This window comes from Schistocerca americana, chromosome 4 (genome assembly GCF_021461395.2).
Source record: "Schistocerca americana isolate TAMUIC-IGC-003095 chromosome 4, iqSchAmer2.1, whole genome shotgun sequence".
Taxonomy (NCBI): domain Eukaryota; kingdom Metazoa; phylum Arthropoda; class Insecta; order Orthoptera; family Acrididae; genus Schistocerca; species Schistocerca americana.
The window spans coordinates 467,709,476-467,726,900 of NC_060122.1; the positions used below are offsets into that span (position 1 = coordinate 467,709,476).

A 17,425-nucleotide genomic window follows, 5' to 3' on the forward strand; every position below is an offset into this window, starting at 1 on the left:
GTGTAAGTTAGGGTGTCCACAGAGCTTTGGTGTTCTAGGGTTCATTGGGATACATGTCTTTTTTTCATATTCTGTAAGCACTGTGTGACATCTTTTTATGATTTTCTTGGTGGGGGCTACAAATTTGTTTGTGGCGTTTCTATTGATTTTTGTGATAACATAACTACCAAAGAAATCGTTAACTTTTTGTATGCAGACATTTTTATTTATGATAGCTAGACTGGGCCACTGTTATTCGTTAATAGTAGCTTTTACCAATTTTGAGCTCTCTTTATGTTGTGTTCACTATTATGAGGGTGATTTCACTCTGTTGCTCTATACGTAAGTTTGTTAAGTCTAGTGATACTTTTGCAGATGCAATTAGTTGTTTTTGTTGAGTATTGTGTAATCTAGGTTCGATGGTATGATAAAAATGGAAAGGAGATATTATGTTGTTAGTTTTTGAAACGGGGTATTATTTTTGCACGAGGCATTTGATTTTATTTTTGTATGTGGATCTGATCTTAGGCTGATCTTATGAACATAGATATTTATAAAATGTGACATAATGTGAAAAATTGATAGAGTAGTATTGTTACTTAATTTTAGGTGAGCCACATACATGTCTTGATTTAGGTGTTCCTTATAAGACAGTTTATTGCAGATTTCTCGTTGCATCCATAATTTTGCCCCATATTGTCTGATGTGAGGTACCAACCTTGGTTTTGCTGAAATCTTGATGTTGATGCAGGCTGGGATGAGTTTCTTCTTTAGGCAAACCTTACTGAAATTCACACTTTCGATGAATTTTACCATTTTTATTCTTATCCTTAAGTATTTCAAAAAGTTACCCATATTGGTGTATGACATTTGTAACTTTTGTTCTTTGGATTTGCAGTGCAAAATATCTCCTCTAATGACATGATTATTAAGAGTATCAGGCAGCTACACTACTCTTTAAGTGGTTTGTATTTTATAAATTACTCACCGTGAAAGGGAGTTTTCCAATTGCCTATATATTCATCTCAGGGCACCCAAAATAAATAATTTTTACTCGTTTTTACTGCATTACACAACGAACAGAAAAGGGTGGATGTTATACTTAGTCGTCCATATCCACATAAATGTGGTCCAATAGCTTTTTTAATTTAGGAGGATGATGACTTTTAATTAGATTGCACCTGGAACATGAAACTGCATAATCAGAACCAGAGCTGCAATATCATCAACACAGTACAGACAATCAGTAAAAACCAGCAGAGTCCTCTAACTGGGGAAGTATCAAGAATGGAGTCCCACAGGGTTCAGAGTTGGGTCCTTTATTGTTCTTAATAAAAATTAACGGTGGTAGTGGTGGTTAGCGTTTAACGTCCCGTCGACAACGAGGTCATTAGAGACGGAGCGCAAGCTCGGGTTAGGGAAGGAAATCGGCCGTGCCCTTTCAAAGGAACCATCCCGCAATTTGCCTGAAACGATTTAGGGAAATCACGGAAAACCTAAATCAGGATGGCTCGAGACGGGATTGAACCGTCGTCCTCCCGAATGCGAGTGCAGTGTGCTAACCACTGCGCCACCTCGCTCGGTAAAAATTAACGACTTGCCACTCTATATTCATGAAGATGCAAAGCTAGTTGCCGGCCGCGGTGGTCTAGCGGTTCTAGGCGCTCAGTCCGGAACCGCGCGACGGCTACGGTCGCAGGTTCGAATCCTGCCTCGGGCGTGGATGTGTGTGATGTCCTTAGGTTAGTTAGGTTTAAGTAGTTCTAAGTTCTAGGGGACTGATGACATCAGATGTTAAGTCCCGTAGTGCTCAGAGCCATTTGACCATTTGCAAAGCTAGTTCTTTTTGCTGATGATACAAGTACAGTATTCACACCCAACAAGGAAGAATCAGCTGAGGAAATTGCAAATAATGTCTTTCAGAAAATTATTAAATGATTCTCTGCAAATGGACTCTCACTAAATTTTGGGAAAACGAATTTTATACAATTCTGCACAGTAAATGGCTTAACACCATTGATAAATATAGACTATGAGCGGAAGTCTGTTGCTAAGGCAGAATACTCAAAATTTCTAGGTGTGTGCATTGATGAGAAATTGAATTGGAAGAAACACACCGATGATCTGCTGAAACGGTTCGGTTCAGCTACTTATGCTATTAGGGTTATTGCAAATTTTGGTGATAAACATTTCAGTAAATTAGTCTACTATGCCTATTTTCATTCATTGCTTTCATATGGCATCGTATTTTGGGGTAATTCGTCATTAAGGGAGAAAATATTCATTTCACAAAAGTGTGTAATCAGAATAATAGCTGGAGCCCACCCAATATTACCTTGCAGACATTTATTCAAGGAAATACGGATATTCACAATACCTTCGCAATATATATATTCACTTATGAAATTTGTCATTAATAACCCATCGCAATTCAAAAATAGCAGCGAAGTGCATAGCTACAACACTAGAAGAAAGATGATATTCACTATTCTGGATTAAATCTCACTTCGGCACAGAAATGGGTGAATTATGCTACAACAAAAATCTTTGGTCATTTGCCAAATAGAATTAAAAGTCTGACAGATAGTCAACCAACATTTAAAAGCAAATTAAAAGTATTTCTGAATGACAACTCAATCTACTCAATAGATAAATTTTTAGATATGAAGTAGTAATTGTAAAAAAATTAATCAATTAATTTGTGTAACGAAAACTTATGTTAAATGAGACGTTCCGCATCATTGCGCAATGTCGGATTCATGATCTATGGAATAAGGTTTAATGTATGTATCTACGAAACTGTCGATCTGAACCAGTTACGTCATGGGAGCTCAAAGTATTCAGAATAACGCAAGAGACGATATGCAGTAATAATAGTAAGCAACATTTTGCTACCGATCAGAGTTTTGGATGTTTAGAGATTGTTTAATGCTGCTATTTATTCTACACGTATGTACATGTGTTCTGCAAAATACAACCCAATCTACGCAGAAATAAGGAAGTGTCATTGGGAAATGTGACGTAATGAGTAAAGAACAATATTATTTACTTATGCACTAATAACAATACGCTGTAATTGGAGCATTCAAGGGCCAGTAATAATAATACTAATAATAAATACAAATTTGAAAAAACATATCCAAATGTTTCTTCTGTTCTATCGATACTGATGGTTGTTTCGGCTATCGATTCAAGCGTTACCGCGCGTTTTTCGCGCCAAATGTAGTGTTCCTTTCAATGTGGATGTGAAAGTGTGTGGTATTAAATCAACGCCATAATTCCGGTGTCTCTTATACGCTTATCAGTGTGTCTGCTTACGAACTGAACTAGAAAACGAAGTCCACAAAAATGGCGATGGTACAGACGAATCTGAGATTTAAGGTGAGAAAGAATCCCAAGAGAACCTTGGTTGTGAAAGATTTCTACGGTACATGCAAAGAAAATACTGATGCATCACGAACGAATGTATGTGGAGATAACTGTAACTCAAAGACAGGAATTGCTAGTGAAAATCCGCAGCAAGATACAGAGAATCGTATTGCGGCAAGGAAACGCTGTACTAGCAATGAAGTGAAATCAGCTGGTAAGTTCTCCCCCCCCCCCCCCCCCTTTTTTTAAAGTGATTTATATGTATGAAAGACGCTAGCCTTAACATGTGAATTTTTCAGGTAGTCAAATTGATGGCGGGAGTCCTCCAAAGAGAGAGAAATGCGTATCAGCAACAACCCCATCTACTACTCCATCCCAACTACTGATGAAACTGAACTTAACTAGTCCAAAAGCCAGAAGTGATTCACAAGACGAGAAACACTTAACCCCAAAAAAATTGTTCGATTCAGGTATGTTAATATACATTTCCTTTTCATTGTGTTCCTTATACGCCATCAAGAAGATCCTTCAGGATTGTGTAACGAGTCAAGATACACACTATCACGAGAGCAAGTCGACATAGAAACGATAAAATATAACTCCTGTTCTTTTCTTTTCACACACATCTGAGTGTAAATTTGTATGATTGCTGCGTCAGTTTCATCATGTAGCTGATTATTTGCTGCTAGTAGCCTAATATTTACCTGATCAGAATGGTATTTTTCAAAGAAAAATTTTTGTACATTTAAAAATTTTCTGTTCATCTTTCAGTACTTGGCTGCTAGTCTTCATGTTTCATAATAAAACACTACTCTCCATGTAGCTTGACAATAATTTTCAATCCACGAATCTAGATTTGCGATAATTTATTGAAACAGTGATTAGTGAAAATGTGTTTTTAATTTTCTTTAAGTTTGCCAGTATTTTCCAATATCTTGCTTTATGTTAGATATTATCTTCATGATCTTTACACGAAATATATGTTGTCAGCAGTAGAATGCCCTGCAGTCAGCTTCAAATGTGGGGGTCTAAATTTTCTCAATAGTGTTTATCGAAAAGAAAATCTTCCCTCCACGGATTCCCATTTGAGTTCCTGAAGCATCTCCATAATACTTGTTTGTTGATTGAACATACTGGTAACAAGTCTAGCAGCCTGGCCTTTGAATTGCTTTGATGTCTTCGTTTGATTTGACCTGATGGGGATTCCAAACGTGAGCATTGCTCCAGAACAGGCTGCTCTAGTGTTCTAGATGTGCCTTTTACTGATGGAACATGCTTTCCTAAAATTCCCTGAGGAAACCAAAGCTGACCATTCACAATCCTTACATGATTGTTTCATTTAATATCGCTTCGCAGCATTGCGCCCAGATATTTAATTGATGTGATTTGTCAAGTACAACACTGCTAATGCTGTACGCAAACATTACAGGATTGTTTTTGGTACTTACCTGCATAACTTACATTTTTCTACATTTGGAGCTAGCTGCCCTTCGCATCACACAAATTAGAAATTGTTTAAGTCATCTTGAATCCTCCAAGAGCTGCAGAATTGCTGCTTTCTCTGTCCATCTGATCATTTATGTATATAGAGAATATGTAGCCGTATCACACTTTCCTGTGCTCTCATGACGATATCTTTCGCTGAGGAACACTCGATGTCGTGGATGAGGCACTAGTTTCTGTTACTTGATCTTTGAGTCACTCACATGTCTGGGAACCTATTCGGTGTGTTCGTACATTCATTAAGTCTGCAGTGGGGCATGTCACTTTTCAGAAATCTAACAATATGAAATCTACATGTTTCCTTTCATCTGTTCTTCTGCAGGATATCAAATGATAAAAGGGCAAGCTGAGTTAGATGGTCACTTGCTGAATAGCACTATCTTATTACCATGAACCCATGATAAGAAGTGTACTGTTTAGATAAGACATAGACGACCTTTGGTGACAAGCTGGCCTGATTCACATACTTAAGCTCTTGAGTGAACTTGGCATTTGATGCAGCAGTGCTCCTAGTAAATAAAATCAAAATGTAAATGTTTGTGGGTTAACGCACCAATATGAATGGCATCCCTAGCCCCTTATAGGGCACATTCATTGCGCGTTCATCCGGAATATCTTCCACAGGCTGGATTGGAACCAATCGTGGACCACCGCATGCCCACCCTTGGTTTAGGTAGCCCTGTGGTTGTAGCCACACAACAGCTGGATTAATCGACAATCTTTTATTGTATACGGGGTTGGTTTCAAACACAAAAAATTCTATCATCTGGTGTATAAAGTAAAATCATTTGACCATCTGAGGTCATCCTCACCCTATTAGCTCAGCTGATAGAGACAAGTAAGGAGTAGGACCACAATCTAAAATAAGCTACTAACACAGAGTGCTTGCTAAGGATCGTCTTCAACTGTATAAGTTCATTTTGTAAAATGAAGAAACTGTGCAACATTCAGTTGTGGAACACTTAAAATTCCGTCATCTGGTGTAAAAAGTAAAATTGCTTATCTGACATTATCCTCCACTGTTGCCATGGGACCAAAAGTTCAATGTCAAAAGAATAAAAGGGTCATACATTCCATAAAAACCATTCCCTTGTGCTGTGCGATTGGATGCGTTCCTCGTCACGCAACACAGGTGAACTGAATTTGGGAAGCTATCTGCATGGAATATAGCACTCTTGTTAGTATCTTACTTTATATTGTGGTTCTACACCTTACTTGTCTTGATCAGCTGAGCTATTGCTGTATGGCAGAACAATAAACATTGTGTTCTCTTCTTATTTGTTTGGTTTTGAATGGTTTACATTTTGATTTTGTTGAAATGCAGCAGCAGGGCAGAGAAAGGTGTTTGTGGTGTTAATGTGAAAGTAACAGGAGTGTGATTATCTTCTGGATAGTGATTACTGTCATTCCGCTTGGTATTTTCTATTTTCCTTCCAGTCATAGTCAGCATTATGAAAAAACTTAAATGTCAACATTATGTTACACCCTCCTGACAATATGGCAGGTCAGCTCAGGCCAATAAAGGATCTTTGATTGGGAGAAGTGGGAATGTATTAAATTCTATGGGAATGTGGTAAATAAAACATGCAGCAAACTGTGTGTGTGGCATGAGAACATTAAACACAAATGCTATAAACGTAATTTTGAATTTCTTCATTGTATCTTTTAAAATAAGCCCTGGGGTCTACTTTTTTCTGAGACCCACCAAACTGACTTTCTTAAAGGTCCTCTTCCACCAGTTTTTCAACCCTTCTATTTTGCATCCATTACTTATGAAACTGATAATTTAGTAAAAACAAAGATGATGTGACTTACCATACGAAAGCGCTGGCAGGTCGAGAGAAACACAAACACACATACATACATACACACAAAATTCAAGCTTTCGCAACAAACTGTTGCCTCATCAGGGAAGACGGAAGGAGAGGGAAAGACGAAAGGATGTGGGTTTTAAGGGAGAGGGTAAGGAGTCATTCCAATCCCAGGAGCGGAAAGACTTACCTTAGGGGGGAAAAAGGGGTATACACTCGCGCGCGCACACCTGCCCATACACAGACACTAGCAGACATTTGTAGCTTGTGTCTGTGTATCCTTTCGTCTTTCCCTCTCCTTCCCTCTTTCCTGATGAGGCAACAGTTTGTTGCGAAAGCTTGAATTTTGTGTGTATGTATGTGTCTGTTTGTGTTTCTATTGACCTGCCAGCGCTTTCGTATGGTAAGTCACATCATCTTTGTTTTTAAATATATTTTTCCCGCGTGGAATGTTTCCCCATTATATTCATATGATAATTTAGTAATATTCACCCCTGTCTTTGGAAATATTACTCTCTTCTTTAAGGCTAGGTTCTCATTTGAGTGAGCAAAAAATTGGCAAAGTTTGGAAATGTTTTTGAGGCAATGGAAAGACATTCAAAGGATCTGTTTGTGGATTATGATTGATCATACTTTATTTTATCGTAGATTTTCAGTACAGGACAAAAGCCCTTGTAATTAGTGTTTGAGCAAGGGCCTGTGAGTTTTAAGTATGCAGACTGCGTGCAGTGTAACCCCTCAGGAGTTATCTGAAATCAAATACAGATAACATCAGTTGATATTACATTAAATTTATGGCAGTATATATGCCTAACCACAGTGAAATGACCTTAAATTTAAGGATTTGGTGCTAACTCGAACTTCGAATTTGATTTGTTTGGGGATTTTTTCCACTCTTTATGGCTTTACAAAAAAGTTAATGTTAATAAGTTTCATATCCTATACATATAAGCTCCCAATAAAAATGTTTACTTGGTTGAATCATTTGTGTTTTATGCTGCATGCAGTGTTGAAAATTTTTTTCTTGTGAAAAACCTGCTCCTGATAAAACTGAAGTGCCATGTATTTATGAAATGCATATAAAAACTGTAAAGACATATATCATACCTGTATAAAAGATATTTTATGTGGGTCTTGTAAGAGGCTTTAGTGATTTTGTATTGCCATCAAGATGGCTGCCTGCAGACAATGTTTGGTATAGCATCACAACTAGTTTAAATCGGACTATACAGGGAAACTTACTTGCTGCGGTTATTGTTGTAGCAAATGTCACTTCCTCTCATGGACATGAAACTCCAAAAATTTAAAGTGATTGTAATCATTCTACACCCCCACCCCACCCCCTTGCGGATCCGGTTGTTAGTATAGGCCCGAGGTATTCCTGCTTGTCGTAAGAGGCGACTAAAAGGAGTCTCACATGTTTCAGCCTTTATGTGATGGTCCCCTGTAGGGTTTGACTTCCATTTTTCAAAATTTTTTCCCAAAGAGTGGGCTAATTGGGGAAGGGCACCTTACGTGGTGCATCGTGCTCACCGTGCATCGAGATCTTTAGCCCACTTTCTTGTCATCACATTGCAGTCGTGCCCATTCTCCATCTCTTTGGTGAGGACACCTTCCTGGGTAAGTTTTCCACCAATCATATTCAGCACGGTAACCAGTCCATTGTGGTGGGGCCACCATGTAGCCTGTTGGTTGTGGCCCCCTGACAACACAGTGATCACTCTGCTAATGGCTGTGCCGTTAACTCCCCACATATGCAAAGGAGAAGATGCCCGTCACCCTGGGGCATAGGGACGGGACCCTCGGCAACGGGCATCCTGCCAGGTGGCCTTTGCTGCAGCTGGGTGGCACCTGTGGGGAGGCCCCCTGGTCGGAGTGGGTGGCATCAAGGCAGATGATACGCCATGAAGCGTAGTTCATAATCTCTTGCTGGTGATCTGCCGCCATCAGTCTCTAAGCGGGCAAAATCTAAGAGCTAAGAAACATGTCCCCAAGTCGTTCACCTCCCTGGCCACACCATGGGAGGAATGCCAGTCCATTGTCCCAGTCCCAAGGATGGCAGTGAAGCTTATTAATCCCTGTACCTCGTATGTGCGAGAGTTGATGGGAATCTTCAATGTCGATGAGGCCTCAGTTTTTTGTGGAGCGTTTGGAGGACAAGTTTGGGGAGGTGGAGAGATTGTCTAAAATGCGCTCTGGATCACTTTTGATGAAAACAGCATCCTCTGCCCAGTCATGGGCATTACTTGCTTGTGGCAAGTTGAGGGAAGTTTCTGTTACCATCATGCTTCTTAAGAGCTTAAAAACAATCCAGGGTAATATATTCCACAGGGACCTTCTTTTGCAGTCTGACGACGAGCTACGCGCCAATTTAGACTGGCGAGTTGCTCATTTCATACGTCGGGGTCTGAGGGTTAACCAGGTTGCCACGGGTGCCTTCATCTTGGCGTTTGAGGGTGACACATTGCCCGAGAAGGTCAAGGCGATTGTCTAACGCTGTGACGTCAAGCCATATATCCCTCCCCCGATAAGGTGCTTAAAAGTGCTGGAAGTTCGGCCATATATCTTCCCGCTGTACTTCCAGCCCCACCTGTCGAGATTGTGGACATTCATCGCATCCCAATACTCCATGTGCCCCACCTGTGTCAATTGCGGAGAGCATAATTCGCCTTGCTCACCAGACTGCAGGATTTTACAGAAAGGGGAAAATCATGGAATATAAGACTCTGGACCGACTGACCTACACTGAGGCTAAGAGGAAATTGGAGTGCCTACATCCTGTGGCTATGACATCCGCATATGCCGCCACTATGAGAATAGTTGTAGCTCCATCAGTTCCATGAATTCCAGTCAGCTCCTCTCGCCAGAAAGGGGTCCCTTTGGTCACTCCCTTCCCAAGCTTCTGCTAATGGGAAAGATGACACCCGCCAGCGGCTGAAGAGCCCAAAATCAGCTGGTCACAGGGCTTCACATTCATCCCTTGTCCCGGAGACTGATTCAGTGAAGTCCTCCCAGCCAGGAAACCCAAGGAAAAGCTTGAGAAATTGAAAAAGAAGACCCGTAAGAACAAGGAACTTACAGTGGCACCCACAGCTCCGCTATCTACAAGCTCTGTGTCTTAGGATGGGGTGGAGATTCTGGCGTCTGAGGACCTGGAGACCTGGATCTCACCAAACCCTCAGACACAATGAATGTAGACTGCCCAGGCAAAAAGCTGGTGGCAGCAGGTAACCCTGAGGTGTAAACTGCCTCATTGAATATTCCATGCCTTTCCCAGTCTCACAATTATGTCACCCGCCAGTGGAATTGCGGCGGTTTTTTCCACTGCCTGGCTGAGCTACGGCAACTGTTAAGCTTTACACCTGCTTTCTGCATTGCCTTCCAGGAAACCTGGTTCCTGGCAATGAGGACCTCTGCTCTCCAAGGCTATAAGGGATATTACAGGAACCAAAGCAACTATAATCGAGCGTCAGGTGGAGTTTGCACTTATGTCCTAAAATCAGTCTGTAGTGAAACTGTGCCCCTTCAAACCCCTGTTCAAGCTGTGGCTGTCAGAATATGGACGTCTCAGGAAATAAGTGTGCAATGAATGTCTTCCTCCAGATAGTGCAGTACCCCAGCATGTATTAGCTGCACTAATTGATCAGCTCCCTAAACCTTTCCTACTTTTGGGAGTTTTTAATGTCCATAACCCCTTGTCGGGTGACACCGTGCTTACTGGCCGATGCAGAGATGTCGAAACTTTACCGTCTCAGTTCGACCTCTGCCTCTTTAAGTACTGGGGCTGCCACACATTTCATTGTGGCTCGAGGTAGTTACTTAGCCGTTGATTAATCAATTTGCAGCCCAGGATTTCTCTCATCTATCTGCTGGAGAGCATTTGACGACCTGTGTGGTAGTGACCACTTCCCCATCTTCCTGTCACTGCTCCAGTGTCATGCCCTCAGACACATGCCCAGGTGGGCTTAAACAAGGCTGACTGGGAAACTTTCACCTCTAATGTCACCGTTGACTCTCTCTCTTATGGTAACATCGATGTGATGGTTGAGGAGGTGACTACCGCAATCGTTTGTGCTGCATAAATGCGATCCCTCACTCTTTAGGGTGCCCCCAGCGAAAAACGGTTCATTGTTGGTTGCCTGAAGTCGCTGAGGCAGTTAGAGTGTTGGCAAGCTCTCCAGCGACATAAGTGGCACTGTTCCATTGAGCACGTTATAGCCTTGAAACAGCTCCATGCCTGTGTATGCAAGCTTATAAAACGACAGAAACAGGAGTGTTGGGAGAGGTACATGTTGACCACGAGGTGCTGTACATCACCTTCTGAATTCTGGTCGAAGATCAGATGTCTGTTTGGGTACCAGACCCCAACAGGTGTCACTGGCATTACCATCAGTGGCGTACTATGTACCAACGCAAACGTGATTTCTGAGTACTTTGCTAAGCAGTATGTTAGAACCTCTGCATCGGAGAACTACCCCCCCAGCCCTTCGCACCCTCAAACAGCGGATGGAAAGGAAAGTTTGTTCACTACATGCCACAGTGAATCCTATAACGCCCCATTTACGGAGTGGGAGCTCCTCAGTGCACTTGCACATTGCCCCGACACAGCTACTGGGCCAGATCGGATCCATAGTCAGATGATTAAACATCTCTCGCCTGACTACAAGTGCCATCTCCTCATCTTTAACTGGATCTGGTGCGATGACGTCTTTCCCTTGCAGTGGCGGGAGAACACCATTGTTCTGGTGCTCAAACCTGGTAAAAACCCGCTTGATGTGGATAGCTATCGGCCCATGAGCCTCACCAACGTTCTTTGTAAGTTGCTGGAACGTATGGTGTGTCGGCAGTTGGGTTGGGTCCTGGAGTCATGTGGCGTACTGGCTCCATGTCAGGGCAGCTTCTGCCAGAGTCACTCTACCAGTGATAATCTTGTGTCCCTCTAGTCTGCCATACGGACAGCCTTTTTCAGACGCTAACACCTTGTTGTCATATTTTTTGATCTACGCAAAGCGTATGACACCACCTGGTGACATCATATCCTTGACACATTATACGTCTTGGGGTATCCAAGGTCCAATCCAGATTTTTATCCAGAATTTCCTGTTGTCGGGCCGTACTTTCTGTATCCAAGCTGGTGCTTCCCATAGTTCCCCCCCATATCCACAAGAATGGGGTCCCGCAGCGCTCTGTATTGAGTGTATCGCTATTTTTAGTGGCCATTAATAGTCTAGCAGCTGCTGTAGGGCCGTCCATCTCAACCTCTCTGTATGCAGACGACTTCTACATTTCGTACTGCTCCACCAGTACTGGTGTTGCTGAGCAGCGCCTACAGGGAGCCATCCACAAGGCGCAGTTATGGGCTCTCGCTCACGGCTTCCAGTTTTCGGCCGAAAAAAGTTGTGTGTTATGCACTTGTATCGGCATCGTACCATTTGTCCAGAAACAGAACTTTACCTTCATGACGATCCACTAACTGTAGTGGAGACATATCGATTCTTAGGACTGGTTTTTGATGCCCGATTGACTTGGCTTCCTCACCTTCTTCGGCTTAAGCAGAACTGCTGGCAGCACCTCAATTCACTCCACTGCCTGAGCAACACCAACTGGGGTGCTGATCACTTTACCTGCTGCTGCTATACAGAGCTCTTGTTTAATACCGCCTTGACTATGGGAGTCCGGTTTATAGTTCGGCGGCACCCTCAGCGTTGCGTTTCCTCGATCCAGTGTACCATTGTGGCGTTCGACTAGCGATGGAAGCTTTTAGGATGAGTCCGGTGACCAGCGTCCTTGCGGAGGCAGAGTCCCTCCATTGCAGGTCAGGTGTGCACAACTGTTCGCCAGTTGCGTTTCACACGTTCGTTGTTCTCCTGCTCATCCGAATTACCGTCTCCTTTTCCCACCCACGGCGGTTCATCTCTCGCATCGGTGGCCCAGGTCTGGGCTTACAATTGCAGTTCGCATGCGATCCCTTCTGTCTGGAGTCATTGCCTTTACCACGTATACTCGAGGTCCAATTGGGTACACCTCCATGGTGTACACCTAGGCCGCAGATTCGCCTGGACCGTTCACATAGCCCAAAGGACTCTGTTCACCCTGCGGCTTTCTGCAGTCACTTCATCTCGATTCTTGACATGTACTAAGGCCGTGAAGTGGTTTACACCGATGGCTCGATGGTTTATGGTCATGTCGGCTTTGCATATGTCCATGGAGGACTTATTGAACAGCATTCCTTGCTCGATGACTGCAGTATTTTCACTGCAGAGCTGGTGGCTATATCTCGTGCTCTTGAGCATATCCGTTCCTTCCCTGAGTAGTAGTTTCTTCTGTGTACGGACTCCTTGAGCAACCTACAAGCTATCGACCAATGCTACTCTCGTCATCCTTTGGTAGTGACCATCCAGGGGTCCATCTATGCCCTGGAACGGTCCGGTTGTTCAGTGGTGTTTGTGTGGACCCCAAGATATGTCGGAATCCCAGGCAGTGAACTTGCTGACAGGCTGGCCAAACAGGCTATATGGAAAGTGCTTATGGAGATCGGCATTCGAATAACTGACCTGCATTTGTTTTTACGTCGCTAGGTTTTTCAGCTTTGGGAGATGGAATGGCGTAGTCTCAGTACGCATAATAAACTGCGTGCCGTTAAGGAGACTACGAATGTGTGCCCTGTTGGCCTTTCGCAGGGACTTTTTGGTTCTCTTCCGGCTCCACATTGGCCACACTTGGGCGACCCACGGCTACCTCCCGGCTCCGAATTGGCCACGCGTGGGTGACCCACGGCTATCTTGTGTGCCGTGAAGACCTGCCTCAGTGTCGATGCGTCATCCGGTTGACAGTGGCCCATATTCTGGTGCACTGTCTCACTTTGACTGCCCTGCGACGAAATCTTGGGTTACCGGACTCGTTGCCGCTAATTTTATTTGACAATGCTTCATCAACTGATTTATTTTCGTTTTATTTGTGAGGGTGGGTTTTATCATTTGATCTAAATTTTTGTGTATGTCCTTCCTTCACCCTAATGCTTTTAGGGTGGAGGTTTTAATGTGTTGCAGAGTTCAAAATTCCGAAATTTTGGAACAAATTTTTGCTGTCACAAGTCCCACACCAAAAACATCTGTAGCTTGAGCCAGTTGATTGTCAACATTGTCAGAAACTTCTCGAATTGTGATTCAGTCATAGATCATAACAATTTTTCAGAAGAGTTACTGGTGTTGATGTGGTACATGTATGGTCTTTTTCTGCCATTCCATTGGAGACATGAATACTCAAGTGTGTTTCAAAACATCCTCACTAATTCAAAAAAAAAAAAAAAAAAAAAAAAAGCAGGTGGATCAAAATATTTACATAAATTATATCTTTGAGTAAGTGAGAAGTTTTGTTCACGCACTCTGCTATAATGAAAGGTTGAAATAATTATATCAAAATGAGGGCTGACTAAGACATCGAATTGACATTAAGCTAGTGCGTACTGTAATCTTGACGAATTCCAACTGTGGAGGGATGAAGATTGTGCTTATGCTACATCTACATTTATACTCCGCAAGCCACCCAACGGTGTGTGGCGGAGGGCACTTTACGTGCCACTGTCATTACCTCCCTTTCCTGTTCCAGTCGCGTATGGTTCGCGGGAAGAACGACTGTCTGAAAGCCTCCGTGCGCGCTCTAATCTCTCTAATTTTACATTCGTGATCTCCTCGGGAGGTATAAGTAGGGGGAAGCAATATATTCGATACCTCATCCAGAAACGCACCCTCTCGAAACCTGGCGAGCAATCTACACCGCGATGCAGAGCGCCTCTCTTGCAGAGTCTGCCACTTGAGTTTATTAAACATCTCCGTAACGCTATCACGGTTACCAAATAACCCTGTGACGAAACGCGCCGCTCTTCTTTGAATCTTCTCTATCTCCTCTGTCAAACCGATCTGGTACGGATCCCACATTGATGAGCAATACTCAAGTATAGTTCGAACGAGTGTTTTGTAAGCCGCCTCCTTTGTTGATGGACTACATTTTCTAAGCACTCTCCCAATGAATCTCAACCTGGTACCCGCCTTACAATCATCATTTCTGGCAAACGGTTATTTTCTGTTGTTGCTTGCTGCCCAGCATGCTTTCTGGAGATGCTTCCACGTTCCCCCTGTGGGAAGAGAAGGAAGGCCACATAACATCCATACCCCAAACAACATTAACACGGTAAGGTGTTTATTTCAGCTGTCAGTAAAGAGAACTGCTCAGAACATGTTACACCTCTTCAGTTGATTAGAATGTGCATCAAATTTTTCAACAGGACTTGAGATTTTACCTGTACAGGGGTGGACAGAATGATTTTGAACTTCTTGAAAAAACACTACATAATGACCTTATTACTACTATGTCATGTGTGGTTGGAAGATTTGGGATGATTTGTATTTGCTTTTTTGAAGAGCAAAATGTCACGCTATGGGAATACCAATAAATGATAGAACAATATACTCGTTACAATTTGCAGATGACCAACTGATTATAGCCCAAGACTGTGAGGACATAGAGTATATGACCAGAAAATTGATTCAAGAATATAAAAAATCAGGTCTAAATGTAAACATGAATGAAACAAAGTACATGGTAATTGGTGGAGTGAATGGAGACTTAATATTAGAAGAAGGGATGGGAACAATAACAGCTACTGAGGAATATAAATATTTAGGTGTGAAAATTACAAATGATGGGAAACAGGACAAAGAAATTAGATCAAGAATAAATTCTGGAAAGACGACAATCTCTTTATTGAATGGAATTCTCTGGGACAAACACATAACAACTGATAACAAAATAAGGATTTTTAAAACAATAGTTAGGAGCATTATTACATATGGTTCAGAAGTGTGGACAACAAAATGGCAACTGAAATCAAAACTATTAGCCACAGAAATGGATTTCTGGAGACGTTCAGCAAGAATATCAAGACGAGAAAGAATAAGAAATGAAGTAATCAGAGACAAGATGAAGTGTAAAAATTCAATTATTGATTTCATCGAACACAAACAACTTAAATGGTATGGACACATCGGACAAATGGAACAGGAAAGGCTACCAAAATGCATAATCGACTGGGTACCAATTGGAAGAAGAAAAAGGGGACGACCACCTGATACATGGATACAGGGAGTTCAGTCAGCAATGAGGAAGAACATCATTCCTGAAGATTTATGGACAAATAGAGAAGAGTGGAGAACAATAATTAGTGACTTACTGTAATCTAGAATAGGTGCTGGAAAAATGTACTCACATTGTAAATCCAGAATAAAAAAAAAAGAAGAGCAAGTGAGACAGTAAACTCTTCAATCATACATGCTTGATTAACACTTTTTTTTTCAGTAAGTCTCAATCAGCTGCAGATTTACCAGATCTGGTTTTAGCAAGATGGAGCCACTGCTTACGCAATTCAGGTTTCTCTCAAAGTGCTGAAACAGAAGTTTCCTAGATGCTTAAGTTTTTCATGTAACATCGCCTGCCCAGCGTGATCGCCAGACCTTACACTGTGTGGGCCTTTTGTATTATGGCATTTGATGGCTGAACATCAGCTGAGGTCTTCACCTCCCAAAAACTGCAATGCAGGAAGAAACTAGTCTTACTGCTAAAGAATTAGTCATTAGTTATGCAGAATTTCCGAAGTGCATTTGACTATACGTTGATGTGGAGGATACTATTTGACTGAAACACTGTTTAAAAAATGAAAATTTCCACTGTATAGATACCATTCAATTTAATATAGTTTCTTTATCCTGATCCATCTGATTTTTATTTAAACTTGAAATTAGGTGTTTTGCTCCACTGTGTGTATAACCCACAAGATGATCCTTTTCCCCAACCCACCTCTCAGTGAGTCTAACTTTAGTATATTACCAGAGAGTTAAGCTTGCCTCTTTAACCATGGTCTCATTAAAAGCTATGTGGAAGTGTAAGATGCTTTGTGGTGGTGGTGGTGGTGGTGGTGGTGGTGGTGGTGGTTGTTGTTGTGGTGGCGCACTTGCGTGAGGTTAAATAATTGCATTATTTTAAATTATTGCAATTTTTGCATTCCCAGTATTCTTGTATTTTCTATAGTTATGTTTCTAGGGCTTCATCCCCACAGTATCTGTGTGTCTCATCACTAAAGTTTATTTGACCTTCTTTGCATAATGTTACTCAAATTTTGAAGAAATGTAGTAATTTGTATTAGTTTATTATCACCTGGCATACTAACAGGTACAAATCTACTTATATTCATTCATTTTCCCTCTTTTCAGATCCTGCCTTTCATCAAGCAAGAAAGGCTCTCCATTGCACGTCCTACAATGGATTACCTGGAAGGGAAGAGCAACTGGAATTCTTCCAAAATTATCTGCAGGACCACTTACTTCAGAGAAAGCCAGGAACTGTTTATGTGTCTGGTCCTCCAGGTACAGGAAAGTCAGCTTGCCTGAAAAAGATAATGGGACTGAAAGAGGTGGGCCTGAAAGCAGTGTGCATTTTTAAATTAATAGTACTGCTTTTATCACGTGATTTGAGTTAATGATGGTAACATGTTTAACTGCTCTGTTAGTTTTCCTAAAATTCCTTCCTTTTTTGTAGATTAATGAAGGTTACAGAACAGTTTACATAAACTGCACGGCATTAAAAACTTCACAAACAATATATTCACGAATATGTTCGGAGCTGAATCTGAAGACCTCAACAAAAACTGTTAAGGGATATGTAAAGATCATTGAAAAGTTGCTCTGCAGCAGCAGGAAAATGATGTGAGT

The 17,425-nt window shown here is 41.9% G+C and overlaps 1 protein-coding gene across 1 annotated transcript in view; it reads left to right on the forward strand.

Annotated features, from left to right (window-relative positions):
- Positions 1 to 3,171: 3,171 nt before the first annotated feature.
- LOC124612634 (cell division control protein 6 homolog) overlaps positions 3,172 to 17,425 on the forward strand; it is a 33,154-nt gene continuing 18,900 nt past the window's right edge. Inside the window, exons 1-4 of the mRNA XM_047140931.1 lie at positions 3,172 to 3,562; positions 3,648 to 3,818; positions 16,928 to 17,127; positions 17,253 to 17,419. Coding sequence (XP_046996887.1) covers positions 3,328 to 3,562; positions 3,648 to 3,818; positions 16,928 to 17,127; positions 17,253 to 17,419 — 773 coding nt within the window. The 5' untranslated portion in view covers positions 3,172 to 3,327. The remainder of the gene's footprint in view (positions 3,563 to 3,647; positions 3,819 to 16,927; positions 17,128 to 17,252; positions 17,420 to 17,425) is intronic.